Source organism: Seriola lalandi, unplaced genomic scaffold (genome assembly GCF_002814215.2).
Source record: "Seriola lalandi dorsalis isolate HSWRI2012SDOR001 ecotype SW California unplaced genomic scaffold, Sedor1 jcf7180002054178, whole genome shotgun sequence".
Lineage (NCBI taxonomy): Eukaryota > Metazoa > Chordata > Actinopteri > Carangiformes > Carangidae > Seriola > Seriola lalandi.
Window position 1 is genome coordinate 198,108 of NW_019524731.1, and position 15,517 is coordinate 213,624.

General features: G+C 39.7%; 2 protein-coding genes across 2 annotated transcripts; both read left to right on the forward strand.

The window, feature by feature from the left end:
* The first annotated feature begins 1,163 nt into the window (after positions 1-1,163).
* cav4b (caveolin 4b) lies at positions 1,164-5,195 on the forward strand. Its single transcript, XM_023403690.1, has 4 exons — positions 1,164-1,350; positions 1,938-2,176; positions 3,321-3,508; positions 4,751-5,195. The coding sequence occupies exons 2-4, from the start codon at positions 1,943-1,945 to the stop codon at positions 4,938-4,940; spliced, it is 612 nt and encodes a 203-aa protein (XP_023259458.1). The 5' UTR covers positions 1,164-1,350; positions 1,938-1,942; the 3' UTR covers positions 4,941-5,195.
* Positions 5,196-5,980: 785 nt separating this feature from the next.
* On the forward strand, positions 5,981-15,502 carry fam50a (family with sequence similarity 50 member A). Its single transcript, XM_023403692.2, has 13 exons — positions 5,981-6,243; positions 6,541-6,625; positions 6,881-6,980; positions 8,283-8,407; positions 8,814-8,887; positions 9,252-9,318; positions 9,635-9,696; positions 9,851-9,927; positions 11,948-12,002; positions 12,370-12,418; positions 12,566-12,636; positions 13,233-13,343; positions 15,213-15,502. The coding sequence occupies exons 1-13, from the start codon at positions 6,133-6,135 to the stop codon at positions 15,219-15,221; spliced, it is 996 nt and encodes a 331-aa protein (XP_023259460.1). The 5' UTR covers positions 5,981-6,132; the 3' UTR covers positions 15,222-15,502.
* Positions 15,503-15,517: the final 15 nt, after the last annotated feature.

The following is a 15,517-nucleotide window of genomic DNA, read 5'->3' on the forward strand; positions in this document are numbered from 1 at the left end:
TGAATGTTACTACTGCTAAACTGGATAAGGTGAGGATTTTAAGGGGGTTAATCTGAGCGTGAACAGTTATCTCACAGAGCTGGTGCGTTCATACCAAGAAACTTCAGTCCATCTCTAGATGTGACTTGGAACAGCCTGTACGGTTTATTGAGTCCTGATCTTAATTGATATCAACAAATGCACTGTTGCAGTGTTGAACCGAAGTGGCTGCGTCGTCATGTGATCCTCAGCATGTGAGTCAGGAGCCTCTAAGGGTAAATCTGAGGCGTCTTTTCTCTAATCTTTGCTTCATTCTCACAAAATAATGGAACGTTATCCCTCTTCAAATGAACCAGTCTGAGAAGGGAACATCACTATTTGGTTGAACTGCTCAAAACTTGTAATGTAACCTGTGTCAAGGCCAAGGGGTCATAAAGACACATAGCTTTGTTTTGAAAGGTCATAAACCAAAAAGGATAGGAACCTTTAGGGAACGTTAATCCTGACGTTTTAGGAACGAAGGAATGCATTGTGGTTAAGATCTTGTGGCAACTATACAGAACCTTAAAACTGCGGTGTCAGTGACACAACACTGATTGTTTTAAGAAAAAGAAAATATAAGAAAATAAATACATTTAGAAGTGGCCTTACTAATATTAGATATTGAAGTCATTGTACAGCAGCATTCATGTTTCATACTGACGCATTCAAGAGATGAGGAGCTGAGAGACAGAGGAGAGAGGAGAGATGGATGAGGAAGATGAGACAGAAACTATGGGGGGACAGATGGAGACAGAGAGACAAGATGGCCCTCTGCCCCCCCAGGCTACCAAACCGTAACCTGTTGCCAACCCATGTACAACCATCTAGATCCGCCACTGCTGTTCTCTGACTCATCACTGTGTCAAATGCAATTCAGCATTCAGGAATCATGAATTTAGACTTGTCCACTGAACTACCGGTATGCGTGTGTGTGTGTGTGTGTGTGTGTGTGTGTGTGTGTGCGTGTGTGTGTGTGTTTGTGTGTGTGTGTGTGTTGTTCATTGTCTCAGTTTCTGTTTTAAGACAGGACCCCAATGCTGTAACAAGATCTTTTAGACCCATCCACTCCTCCTTCCGAAAATAACCTCTTCCAAAGCAGCCCAATACACACACACAAACAAGTAAGACGCTCTGTACCGCCACATTAGCACTTCTGCCTCTGTGTGAATTCTTATAAGCCAGATCAGCTCTGAGGGACATTGTGATTAAGTGGTTGAACTGATCTTATTGACATTTTAGATTAGCACTCTCTGCAGGGCTCCCCTGCCCCATCTCCCTGCAAGCGTCTCTGTCACTGATACAGGATTAAAAAAGCTCTTTTAAAGTGAGGTAAGTCAAACATGATTCATCATTTCTGCTGTTCCTGTCCCAGTCGTGGATCCGCTACGATGATTTCTCAACTGCATCGCAACTACATTTTGTTACCCTGCAGCACCTGTTTCATGTATACTGATTCGTGCAAGCTGATTTAAAGTCTTTTAATCGGCTGTTTTTCTATATTTAAAACTCCAAGGCAGGATCTCCAATTCAGCAAAACTAACTTATTGCTATAGTCCATGTAGAAAAAAATATCATAGTAAAAGAACACTAACACTGAATGACTACACTGTGTGTTTCATTTTTTGAAATGTAATTTTAAAATTACCAGCTGCTATTTACAGATTTTGGTATGGCTTCTTTTTTGGGGGCTAAAGAACAGGTGGTGGAGCCAGTGCTCAGCTCGCTGTTACACTCTGCAGGGCCTGCAATCTGCTGCGGGAGTGTGTGTTATGTGTGTGTGCGAGTGTGCACTGGTTTTACAGTGTAAATGTTAAAGTTACAAGCAGGATCAGAGAGCAGGTATCCCTATATACTTGACTGTCTACGTTCATCTGTTCCCGTGCATGTGAGAACTGGCATGTGCTCCCTTCCTGCAGTGAGGATGATGATGGTGAGTGACGACTGTCTTGTGGAGTGTAAGATCGATGACGACAGCGAGGAAGATGACGGAGGAGGAGAGCAGATGACCACTCCTCCTCCTCCTCCAGAGTTTGCTTCCAAAGCCCCGACTCCAGCGCCCAAACCTCCGAGCCCTCCCACAGCGCCTGCTACACCCACACCCACACCCACCCATCCTGTCAACAGGGACCCTTACGGCATCAACAAGCACCTACAGGTCTTATATTATGTGCCAAAACTGAATGTTTTAAAATCAATTTCGTCTCACCAAAATGATCTTTGCCTCGGAGGTCATAGCTTATTCTTTTACTGAAGTGATGTTGAACATTGACTTTTCTACACTTCTGTCATTGATAGATCTCTTTTTGCACTCTTCATTGATCGCAGCCTCCTTCATCCAACTGTAATTAAACACTACTGGTCAATCTCAGAGTTGTGTTCAAAGTCCTGGACTAAGTCGTGTTCTCACAACTTGTCCATTGTATTTTAAATCACAAGAATATTTCGGAGAAATTCCAGTCACACCTCAGGATGCACCACATTACTGAGTCAGCTCTGCTGAGGGAAACATATGGCTTCCTACCTGTGGTGGATTATAATAAGTTAATGAAGCACATGTACTCAGGTACAATGTTGAGGTACTTGTATTTTACTGCCATACTTTTATATGATAGCTGTGGTTACTTTTTACAGTAAGATTTTACATTAAAAATCATACGAAACATTATAAAATACAATACCAAATGTCTTAGAGGAAAGCGATGTCCTCTTTGAGCTTCTTATGTTTCACATGTTTGTTGCTGTGGGTCATATTCCCTCTAAACCTCTCAGCTGGTTTCATTTAAATAACTGTCTGAAGCACTTTTTTGTATTGTAGGACTTCTTCCAGCACAGGTCACACTTTCTCTAGATTTTTTTTTTGGACATCTCCTGTGTCTCAGCATTCAGGGCCCTGGATTAGATCATTCTTTTCTGTTGCAAAGATCAGCTTCAGTTCAGATTTTATAAAATTTAGAAAATATAACATCCCTTTGCAATGCTGATGACATGCAGCCACTTCTAAGTTGTCTTGGTGGTGCCAAATGTTTCATGGTCCAAACTGTTCTCCAGCTAAATGATAGTATGACAGAGGTCCTCACAATCAGTCCTGCAAATAGTGTGGTCGATTTTCTTAGGCCCCTGATCTGGAGACTTTCTTATATGCTTTTAATTCATGTCTACTGTAATTCTCTTTATGTGAGAGTGAGGCAGTAATCCCTGTCTCACCTGAAGCTGCAAACACCTCAGTCAGCACTTGTTTTTTTTTTTTTTTTGCTCTGTAAATAAACTAATTTGACTTGACTCTTGTTTCCTGTCTGTAGGTGGAGGTCAGTGACGTGCTGGCAGAACCTGCTACACCTCGGAGCATAGACCAAGTGTGGATTTACAGTGTCACTGGCTTTGAGAGTGCTCGCGTCTGGACGTACCGCTGCCTCACCCTGCTGTTCGCCGTGCCCTTCGCTCTCCTCTGTGGCATCTTCCTGGCCGTTCTCGCTTGTCTACACGTCTGGTACGCCGGAAACATTACTGAGACTAATTCACCACATTACCACAGAAGATACACTATGAAACCGCAGTTAATCTTAACTTATGGGTGCCTTGTGACCACTTTGAATTAAGTAATGTTCACTTGCAACCCATCATCAACGATTATGAATCTGTCTAATATCATTATGCTGATTAATCTCTCAGTCAATAAAATTTCATAAAATTTTATAAACATAACTTGCCCCAGTTTCCCAGAGTCGAAGGTGATTTCTTTGAACTGATCGTTCTGCTTGAACAACAGTCAAGGTGGTTGGGAAGACAATACATTCCTTCCTTACGTAAAAGTGTCATACTTGAAATGACTCAAAATAAGATTCTCTTTCATTCACTATTTTTTTTTACTTTTTTGGTTAAAAGAATAGTTTGACATATTGGGAAATGCATTTTCTCCCTCCGCTTGCAAAGAGTTACATGAGAAGATTAATACCACTCTCATTTCTGTTCGCTAAATATGAAACTGTAGCCGGGAGAGAGATTAGCTTAGTTTAGCAGAAAGACTGGAAACAAGTAACCTGTTCAAAGGTCACACAATCTGCCAACCACACCAAGCTATTCCTTTAACTCATTCTTTTATTCTCTATTTCTCTATTTCTCCTGAGCAGCACTCCATCATGCTCCTGTGAGATTTAATGCTTTATCCCTCCTCTTTCAAAAACCGTAGTAGAGCTGGTCCTTTGATCTTATCTGAATGATCAAGGAAACCAAACTGGTTGTTACTGATACAATGTGATGAGAGCAAAGAAAAATAAACTTTTCTGCCAAGTGACAGGAGAGAAACTGTTGGGAAGATTGTTTTGGATAAACTAAATGACTTCAAGCAACAACTTGTTTTTTTTTTTTTTATGGGGAACAGTAAAATGATTAAATATCCATTTGTCACACTGTTAAAAACACACAAAGGTACTGCCATTACTTATCATATTACCACACAATATAGAAATCAACAACCTGTTTGAGTATGCATTAGAGTTGCAACTGTGGTTACCTTACTCTGGGATTTTTGATTTAGAAGGTGGAACATTGGTCTATAAACCATCACACACACCTGACCTTAGGCGACAGGGTCTTCACTATGAGTTACATCCTTAACCATTTACAAATTACATCTCAATCGATCTCTTTCTGTCGCTTCTCCTCTGTGCATCTCTCCTGACAGAGAGAGAGTTTGACACAGCCATTTGAATCTCCTTTTCTCTCTCCCTAGGTTTGTGGTGCCTTGCATACAGCTGAGCAACACCTTCCTTCCATGCCTGCGGTCCCTGTGTATGTGTGCTCTGAACGTGGTTATCTCTCCCTTTTGTATGTCTGTCGCACTCTGCTGCAGCCAAATCGCCCTTTCACTGTCTAACAAGGACTGGCATCTAATGAGGGACAAAGAGGCTGTAGGCGTGTGAGACACAGTGATACTGAATAAGTGAGTGACTGAGTGATTGAGAGAGAGTGAGAGAATTTAATTAAAATTTTTGTTTTTTTGTTATTAAATTGGCACAGTTCTGCAAGCTGGTAATGTTACTGCTATTTGATATGTTTTCTACATGTAAAGCCAATTCCTAAAAAATATCATTATTGCCTTTCATTTTACACTGACCTCAGAGGTGATTCTGTTTAAAATTGTATCAATTGTATCAATAAAATTAATATCAAACAAATCCTTGAGCATGTTTGTTTTGTTTTACCAAACAGACATACATAGTCTAGAAAAAAAATTGAATCAGTCAATCAATCAGTACTAAATGCCAGAGCTAAGTCCAGCAGAAATGTACAATTCTGGTAATTAGTTAATCAATTTCAAACACATGATGCAAAATACTGTTTGGAAAACTGTAAAGGTGTTTTCCCCCCCTGTTTTCTAACATTTTAAAGACCAATAATTGTAAATGTCTGTAACTGATATGTTTTACCATTGGCTGACTGATGGTTTGTTTTTGTTTGTTTTTTTTATATTATAATTTTTAATTAAATTTTTTTTTTTTAATTTTCATTTCTGTTTGTTCATGGTTGTGTTATTTCCATTTTTTGGTGTTTAACAATTTGATGATTATCATGTATTTGTTAAGGAACTACGTATATATTTTTGTACTTTTTGTTAAAATTCTTTTTGTTAACAAATTGTTTTTTTTTCCCAACCCCAACAAACAAAGTTAATATAAATAAATAAATACTACAAAATGATTAATTGTTTAAAAAAAAAAAAAAAGATTAATTAATCGATTACTGAATATCTAATGAGGAAAATAATTGTTAATGTTACACTAATAGATTCTATGGCTTTCTCTCTGTTGCTTTTTGATGATTTGAGTTAAGGAAATATACCTAATTTTACATCAATGCATTGCCTGTGCGGTTGCTGGTCTGTGTTCTCATAATTCCGTGATGTCCTGAGGTACTTGAAGGCATCATATATACGTGCGTAGTAACTACCCAGCATGCAGTTCGTCGTCGCCATTTTTCTTGTTGTGACGTGCTGTGAGATCTACTTTCACGGATCTGGAAATCTCTGTGTGTTATTTTAGTGTTGAACTCGACTTTCCGTTGTTTCTGTTTTAAAATTTCTTCTTAGCGAGTGTCAGAAACGAAGAAGGTGTCATGGCGCAGTACAAAGGAGCAGCCAGCGAGGCTGGAAGAGCCATGCAGCTGATGAAGAAACGAGAGAAAGAAAGGGAACAGCTCGAACAACTGAAGCAGAAGATCGCAGAGGTTCCTAACTTTTTTTGTACCTTAAATCATAACGTGTTTATCGGTCACTTTGTGTTACTGCGCGCTAATACAGCCCCTTGTCTCTTGTCAAATATAATTAACCGTTATAATATGTAGAGGCCCCAGGACCTGCGACCTGCCGGGTCAGTGAAGGGGCCACCGTTACAGATAATAGCAGAGTGATAACCTGTGAAATAAAGCACCCATCAGTGATGTTACAGTACAGTCTCTTGTAGGCATTCTCCTGTCAGTCACAGTGCCTCTACTTTATTCCTGCTCTCTGCTGTTTACTCACAGGACAACATGGTCAAGTCTAACATTGATAAGAAATTCTCAGCTCACTATGATGCTGTAGAGGCTGAGCTCAAGTCCAGCACAGTTGGTGAGTATCTTTGCTGTTGTGGCACATAAATCCTCATTATTAGGTATTGAAACACAATGTGATCCAAGCAGTTTAACATATGATATGGTTGAGATAACTGCACTTAAAAGAAAGCAATGCAATGCAGTGTTACTATGAAAATAAAGAGAACAAATGTGTCTTGTGAATTTAACATAATTGGTTGTTTTTTTTTAATGTGCATATATCCATATTACTCTTGTTTGATCACTTTTATGTATTTTATCTTATGATCAGGTCTGGTGACACTGAATGACATGAAGGCCAAGCAGGAGGCGCTGGTGAAGGAGAGAGAGAAACAGCTGGCCAAGAAGGAGCAGTCCAAGGAACTCCAGCTGTGAGTAGCTAGTGCATGTCTTGCTCACTGTCACTCAGTGGGTTTTGGTTGTTGATGTAGAGCACATGTCTCTGAGGGTGGCAGCGCTTGTCAGCTGTTTTGTGGAGCAGAGACAAAACAATTTGTTGCTGCTCAATGCTAAAATTATTGGGGAAAACACAATACAATACAGTCCCTATGATAATGATGGTATCACTGTACAGCGATTCTGCAATACTTGATACATTACAAAACAATCATCTACATCATGATATCTGTGGAAGTGCTAAAGAAAAATCCCCCTAAAAAGGCAAAAAGCGGAAATCATATATTCATTCACTGCACTGTGCATGATCAACATGTGTATCATATATCAGTATTCAGACTTGCAGACTGCGGTCTCTGTCTCAGTCACCTTCCAGCTTTAATTCAGATGACAGAGAAATGCCCAGTGTGTAGCTGCATGTATGTTCAGTCTCATTAGCATCAGACTGCTGTCCAGTCCACTTCTCGTCATGAAGCTGTGTGTTTATGCTCAGGTGTGTGTCTGTGTGTTAGAGTGGAAGACGCTCTCTCCATCAGAGGAAATAGACCGTGGCTGTTGACACAGTGCTGAGTAGTTATGTGTGTGTGTTTGCGTGCTGGGCAGTGTCTCTGGTCTGGCTGTGTGTGTGTATTTGTGCGTGTGTGTGCGTGTGTGTGTGTGTTTGCGTTAGCATTAACAGCTGTTTATTTACTTACCAGTCCAGGAGAAATGTTGTGAGTTCAGCATCAAACTTCATTTTTTTTTAACTTTCACTCACCAAGAGCTGTCGTTTATATCACATATTTTCTTCTACTGAAGTTAGCATGCTAACCAGCTAGCTAAGTTCGGCCGCAAAGAAAATTACAAATAGAGCCTTTAAATTATTTTCATTACTATTGTAAAACTGTAAGAGTTGTGGCGTGAATGTATTCAAAGACTTTTCTTTTATCTGTTTCCACATTGCTGATGGCTCAGTAACTCAGTGACTCAATTTGGTCAACTCCTGATTTCCAACAGGCTGTTTTAAAGTTGTCCTTAGTTGCACTTGCACTTTTTTTATTGTGGATGTAAGAATGAAAGAATGTAACAAGCTGCAACATGAAAAGTAAAATCCAAATTTATGTGGCGTATCCAGTATAATCAGAGCGGGATTGATGAGTGTTTTGTGCCTTACAACGGGGAGCAACCTTTGTCATAAGGGTTTGTATATCAAAAACAGTGTTTCCAGGAAACTCAACTAAAACTGTTTATTAAAAACATATTGTGGTAGTTCATTGTGTGTGTTCTTCTCTTTACAGCAAACTAGAGAAGCAGAAAGAGAAGAAGAGAAAAGAGGAACAGAAGAGGAAAATAGCTAGTTTGTCCTTTAATCCTGAAGACGAAGAAGATGAAGAAGAGGAAAATGAGGAAGAAGAGCAGGACTGTGAGTACTGATGATATTAGAAGCAGAACAGGACTGAGAATAAGCTGTTTTCATCTGTGCTCTGTGTGTGTCTGCTTTGGTCCAACAGTATATGGTTAATCTGTTGCGGCTCCATATGATTGTTCTAAGGCACTGCTTTGATCTGAAAGGAATAGTTTGTCATTTTGGGTAAATACTTTTATCTAAGTTAGATGAGAAGGCTGATGCCACTTTGATGTCTTTATGTTAAAAATTAAGCTAGCAATGGGGGGGTCTTGTCACCATGAGAGTCTAGTGGAGGCCTGGACATACCCCATGCTATGCTGCGAGCCACAACTTATTGGGTTTTGTGCAGATGAAACAAACAAAACAAAATGGGTTGATTGTGGAGTGTGGGATAGATGGTAGTGTGTTTTTTGTCTCACAGATGTTCCAGCTAAGAAGAAACTGGGGAAAAACCCAGATGTGGACACAAGTTTCCTTCCCGATCGAGACAGAGAGGTGAGGTCAATGGGAATCACACTTGTTTGAGACTTTTTCAGACATACAAATCCTACTTGGTTATTATAATCTATGCTTTACATGTTGCTCAGGATGTGTTTTGCTCTGTGTGTGTCATCTCATTGTAAATAAAAACTATAAAGACCAGTGGCGTTTATAGCTCTAAGTTAGGTCAACATAACTTTACCCATATGCTACTTGTGAGTGGGGGAATTTTCACTCATACAGTTAATACACTAGTATATTTTTTATTTTCATACTGTGACAGGTGATTTGTTTTGAGTCCAATCTTTAATTTCATGCAAGTGCAACATGGTCCTCTGATATAAACTGATCTTTTCACTACACCTGTTTGTGTGTTCAGGAGGAAGAGAATCGTCTCAGAGAGGAACTCAGGCAGGAGTGGGAGCTCAAACAGGAGAAGATTAAGAGTGAGTGTCAGGACATCAAAACACACACACACACACACACACACACACACACACACACACACACACACACACACACCTACTTTATAATCAAAAAAGACATGGAAATCTACCTTAATACAATATGGGATATTTAAATCCAGCATTGTATCTATGTTTTAACTATAATCACAAGCAAACATTCAGATGACAATGTCCCATATCTGACTAATGTCTCAGCTTTGGAGGTTTCCTCACTTCCCTGGCTATTCACTGCTGTGAGTACAAACATGAACACACTCACACTCTCAGTGTAATAATGGTGTGTCTTTGTCCCCAGGCGAGGAGATTGAGATTACATTCAGCTACTGGGATGGTTCTGGACATCGTAAGACTGTCAAGGTAAAGCACGATGAGCTTCAACACTAATTCATGGGGACGTGGCAAGTCACCTTTTTTTTTTGCTGTACTGCAACACACACTCTGTAGAGTTTTGATAACTGGGCTGAATCTATAGAGACATAACATTACACATTCCCATAATCCCTCTTTGCAGATGAAGAAGGGTAATACCATCCAGAACTTCCTGCAGAGGGCCCTGGAGGTCCTCAGGAAGGACTTCAGTGAGCTCAGGTGAGGCAAAGAGTTTCAACTCAACATGTACTAACACTATTAACGAATGAATGAATGAGTCAAAGCCATGATAATGATATGTCGTCATCCTTCTGCGATTTCCTCTGTTACCAAACAGACTGTTACTCTCACAGAGCTCAGACCTGAACCCCATCCAACACATGGGATGAACTGGAAAGCCAACTGTGAACCAGCTGGCTTTCCAATTCATTTGGCTTTTTCTTTGCATTTTCTTTTATCTGTTTCCAATGTGCGTAAGACTCAGAAACTGTAACGTGACAGGTCAGACAGATTGGTCAGCTCCTGATTTCCATCTGTCTGTTTTCCAGTTGTCCTTAGTTGCACTCTTTCCTTTTATTGTGGAAAGCAGCTTTTCTAAGAATGTAACTGGCAGTGACATGAAATAAAGGGGAAAATTTATGAGGCTAATCCAGAACAATTGGAGCAGGACTAACAAGTTACTAATAAGTGCCTCTGGAAGCAGTCATATCCACATTGACAAGAAGCAGTCTTTGGCTTAAAGGTTTGCATGTGTCAGGCCATGTTTCCAGGAAACTCAAAACAAATTTAAAACTGAATGAAAACTTAGCCTGAGGCAGCTAATCACCAGGTGCTAAGAGTAAAATCTTGTTTTGCTGAAGACTAGTTAAACATTAGGAGGTTTTCTAAGAATGTACCATTGTACACCATCTTTGACATGATGAAATGTAAAATGAAAATCCAAAGGGAAATTTATGAGGCTAATAAATAAATCTTTTCATTCTTCTGTTTTGCCAAATAAAAGCAGGATTTAATTTCATGCTTAGATTAAATATCACTTAACGAGCGTGCTTTTAAAGATGAGCTTGTTTTATATGTTTTTTACTCTCAGACGCCCAGCGGCTCATAGTACTGGGACAGGAGACAGGAGATTACAACTACGGAAAGTTTTTGTTGCAGATTTTTTTATTTTTTTATTGCAATGATTGCAGGGTAGAACAGGGCTGTGATACACTGTGCACCTTGCTGAAAAAATCACCTGCATTTTTATGTCTCCGCGCCGGCGGCAGACAAAGCCGATATCTCAGTAACACCTTGACGGAACGTCTTTAAAATTTGGCGCAAACATTCACTAGGACTCAAGGATGAATTGGTTAGACTTTGGTGGTCAAAGGTCAAAGGTCAAGGTTGCGGTGACCTCACAAAACATGATTCTGGCCTTGTGAAAGCAATATCTCCGTAACGCCTTGAGGGAATTTCTTCAAATTTGGTACAAATGTGACCTCATGAAACACTTTTTAGCTATTACTCAAGAGTTCACACAGAAATTATGACAAAAGTTCACACAAATGGTAATAGTAATATTTTTTGACTCTGGATAAACAGGGATGTAATCTGGAAGCAGTCTGAGTGGGGGAGGGAAACAGCCACGAGGCGGTAATTCTAGTTGTATGTCTGTTTGTGTTGGCCTGCCCAGAGCCTTGATCACTGCCCCCCTCTCCCCTCTGGCCTGCATTTTTCATATTCTACTACTGTGATATTAATGTGGTGTAAGACCATAATCTGTGAGGATTCATAGGTAGTTATATAAAGCTTCACAAGCCAAAAAAGGTTGAGTACCTCTGTTCCGCCTTTAACTTTGTGTTTGGCCCATTGCTGTTTCAACACGACAACTTCACTGTGCACAAAGCCGGGCTCAGAAAGAAATGTTTTACTGGTTCTTCACTGAGCTCTGAGCTCAACCCCATCCAACACCTTTGGGAAGTGAAACGTCAGCTGTTTTATCAGGTATACACTGACAAGACAATTTAATGTCTATATCAAGAATTGAAAATGATTCTGGACCTTGAGAACAGCCCGTCCAGTTTTAAACTTTGCTATGATGAAGTTAAGCATTTGCTGTCTGTGTTACTACCACTAGGAGTTGCCATAGTTACCAAATCCCTCAAAACTAGAGAAATGGGTCCGTCTTTCATCTGGAATGGACCATCACATAATGTTACACTTTATGTTCACTGGACTGAATGTCTCCTCTGTGCAGGTCTGCTGGAGTGGAGCAGCTGATGTACATCAAAGAGGATCTCATAATCCCACATGTAAGTTCTTGTTTGTGTTTAATTACTGTCAATTACTGAAACCTGAACTGTTGCTTCACTGTTGCTTCACTGTTGCTTCACTGTTGCTTCACTGTGTTTTGATTTGCTTCATTTCACCTCTTATAGCATTAATGTGTTCCAGCAGATTCTGCACCTTTTCACGGTCCAGCAGTCATAAAGACACATTTCTAGATGCACTTTCTGGCTGCACTGGTAGATTTCACGCTTTAGTCCAATAAAGTTGTAACAGCACTAATAACTGAACCAGACATGAGGCAATGAAGAAAGTATTTTGTGAGATCATCTGTTTAAATGGTGTTTTTCAGTCTTTAAATATCTTCGTCCTTTCTCATTTTGTCTCATTTAGCACCACAGTTTTTACGACTTCATCGTGACCAAAGCCAGAGGCAAATCTGGTAAGTGAACTCCACCAGCATCCAGACCAGTGATATGGTGTCTCTTGATTTGTTTTTAGAAGTGAAAAGGCACAACATATGGAACAATGTGTAGTTCTTTCCTGTTGTGTTTCCTGCTTTTTCACTCAGTTGATCTTTTTCCCACAGGTCCGCTGTTCAGCTTTGACGTCCACGATGACATTCGACTTGTGAACGACGCCACTGTAGAGAAAGATGAGGTGAGGTAGATAAGGAGATTACGAGAAAGTGAACAATGAACCAATGTCAACCATGAAGCTAAAAGAAACTGAGATGACCAATAGATTTCTTTCGATTTGTGTTGGAAAAAAACGATGGGCTGAAACATGATACAAGGAACAAAATATAAGATTTTTTCATGTAATTTTCTTGCAAAACTGATTTCTACGATTCATATTCAAAATGCAGCAGTAGCTGATGTGACTGTGAAGCCAACTTCTCATGCCACTGGGCAAAGTAGAACAAGTCAACGTGCAGAGTCATGTATTTATTTATTTTATTGGTGCCTCCCTCTGTGCAAAGTCATATTTCATGTTCTTCACTATCCACATGGCAGACACTTTCTTGCTTGCATCTTTATTCTGACTAAATTCTTCAAACATGAGCCCTCTCCCTCGTAATTTACACGGGCAGTTATTATTTTAAAACTCACTGAACACTACAATTCAAGATACAGATGTGAAACACCTGGGATGCCAATGATGGGTTCTGCCCATAAAGATGAGTCCGACCTGGACTTTGCCTACATTTAAAAGTCACGTGAAAAGTAACTGAGTTGTGCTCTTTTGGCCTGAAGTCTCATGCAGGTAAAGTGGTGCTGAGGAGCTGGTACGAGAAGAACAAGCACATCTTCCCTGCCAGTCGCTGGGAGCCGTACGACCCTGAGAAGAAATGGGACAAATACACAGTGAGAATCATTTTTTTGCTAAATGTCGACACGCTTCATTTTCAGCAGCAAATTACTTCATTTCCCTGAAGGGAACGTTCAAGGTCCCATCTAATCTCAAACGTTATCACTCTGCTAAAACACTGTTTTTTCCATTTTAATTTGATTTTCATGGTAAATCGACTTTTTTTTCAGTAGGAGGCAGCTGTTTTTAAAGAATCTGATAAACCCAGCTTAGTTTAGTTTAGTTTATTGATTCTATTTAACGCAGTTTAACACAGTTCCAATACAAAGCCTTTATAGCTATTGCTAATTTTCAACTCTTGCCACTAGTGGGGCTTTTACATGTGCAGTGTAATTAAAATAGTCGTTTTACATAATCATAAAAACCACAATACACTACAGATATGAAATTAGAGTAAAATACTATATGTATACTGAAATGCATTGATTGTGATGTACAGTCTAAGAAGAGACAACAACAAGAACAGAACAAACAAACTGACGAAACAATTGATAATGTAATAAATTCAGCTTAAAATGTACAGTGGAGCATTTAGCCGCCAAAGAGCCAGATATTTTCCTCAGGAGTTGGTAGAAACTAAAAGAGATCAACTTGAACTTAGATTCAGCAGGTGGACAGAAACACAACTAACTAATTAACTAATTAATTTTGTCCATTACGGCCACTTCTACTGGTGCTTCAAACCAGGCGTGGCCAAAAACACTAGTGAAGCAACACAGAGTGTACGACCTGAGGCAAAAATGAACGTGAATACACGGGAGAGATAAATAACGGCGTTCAGAAACAGAGGATGATAAACTGCCCTGAGGCCACTGAAGTTCATGATTTGGAAAGAGAGACCGTGTTTGTCAAGCCTCTTCTACCGTCCATGATCAGAGAGGAGAACCGCCATTTGTCAGTTCACAGAGTTGTCCGTGACTAAAACTCCTGGCTTCAGGTTCACGTTCGTGAGTGAAAACAGCAGGTTCACAACATGGAGCGTTAAGTCCTGCTGTCACAAATCAGCAGGCCGATGTAGCAGTAGCATTGTCAGTACAGAGGACCAGAGACGTGTCGTCAGAGCAGCTCCGCACTGCGACACTCGTAAAGAGAGAAGGATTTAACATGAAGTTAGATGTGAAAAGAACAAATAACTAATATGAGAGGTGGTCATGTGACAATCCTGGCGATATTAGCATAATAATATGATAGTAGGTGTTGCTGCATCATCAGGTGTAACAGAGGATGATGCATTAAGAACCTGAGACAGCTGAGTGCACAGTCATAGACTTTCTCAACATCTACTCTAAAGTTTCTGTGCTGAAATTTGACTTTAAATCTCTTTTTAAATATATATATGCATGTATGTATGTGTGTGTGTGTATATATATATATATATATGCTGAGCACAATGTTGATTTTGCAATAAGTAATATTGATAAAATTTCGGTGTCATATTTACTCCAGATACAGTCATTATGATGTGAGGTCAAATTAGGGTTTGCCCTGCAGAGAGATCTCTTATCTGTCTGACAGGTCCGGACCACTCGTGAATTCTGCACATGCCTGACAGAACTACTCCAGTATTTTTTACAATGAAATAAATCTTCAGTCAAAACCTGTGTTCATGTCCCAAAGCAGTAAATTATTTATTTCATTTTATTTATTTCCATGGGGGAACTCGATAAGAAACTGTGTGTGTGTGTGTGTGTGTGTGTGTGTGTGTGTGTGTGTGTGTGTGTGTGTGTGTGTGTGTGTGTTGCATTTTGAGGGAGTGAGTCCTGGTGGAGCTGCCATCCTCTCTTGCATGGGCACGCTACAACATATCAGTTTAGGTCATGATGTGTGTGAGTAACCCCACATTTTGTTTTCTTTTTGTTTTTCAGATTCGATGAAACGGCTCTCCCCTCCTCTCTCTGGAATCCATTGTGCAAACTCTTGTTGTTAATTTCCATCTCATTTTACACTGTTACACCATAGTTCATTAGTGCTTTTCATCAAGATTTGATAAACTATGATTCATGATTTTACTTGGTATTTGAAATACTATTTTTTCCCCCAAAGTTATTTGAATTACCAATGCAATGTTTCCTGTGAAAACAAGCCCACATCCATATGTATATAGCTCAAAAAACATATTGCATCATCTGTGCTTAATAAAAGGAACCTGGACTAATGACTAAAGCTTTAC

What these genes read in the sequence shown, in the direction of transcription:
- cav4b (XM_023403690.1), top strand. Translation starts at nt 1,943, where the DNA reads ATGATGATGGTGAGTGACGACTGTCTTGTGGAGTGTAAGATCGATGAC. An exon ending in GCATCAACAAGCACCTACAG is followed by an intron (nt 2,177 to 3,320) that starts GTCTTATATTAT and finishes TCCTGTCTGTAG; the next exon opens with GTGGAGGTCAGTGACGTGCT. An exon ending in CTCGCTTGTCTACACGTCTG is followed by an intron (nt 3,509 to 4,750) that starts GTACGCCGGAAA and finishes CTCTCTCCCTAG; the next exon opens with GTTTGTGGTGCCTTGCATAC.
- fam50a (XM_023403692.2), top strand. Translation starts at nt 6,133, where the DNA reads ATGGCGCAGTACAAAGGAGCAGCCAGCGAGGCTGGAAGAGCCATGCAG. An exon ending in TGAAGCAGAAGATCGCAGAG is followed by an intron (nt 6,244 to 6,540) that starts GTTCCTAACTTT and finishes GTTTACTCACAG; the next exon opens with GACAACATGGTCAAGTCTAA. An exon ending in GACATCGTAAGACTGTCAAG is followed by an intron (nt 9,697 to 9,850) that starts GTAAAGCACGAT and finishes CCCTCTTTGCAG; the next exon opens with ATGAAGAAGGGTAATACCAT.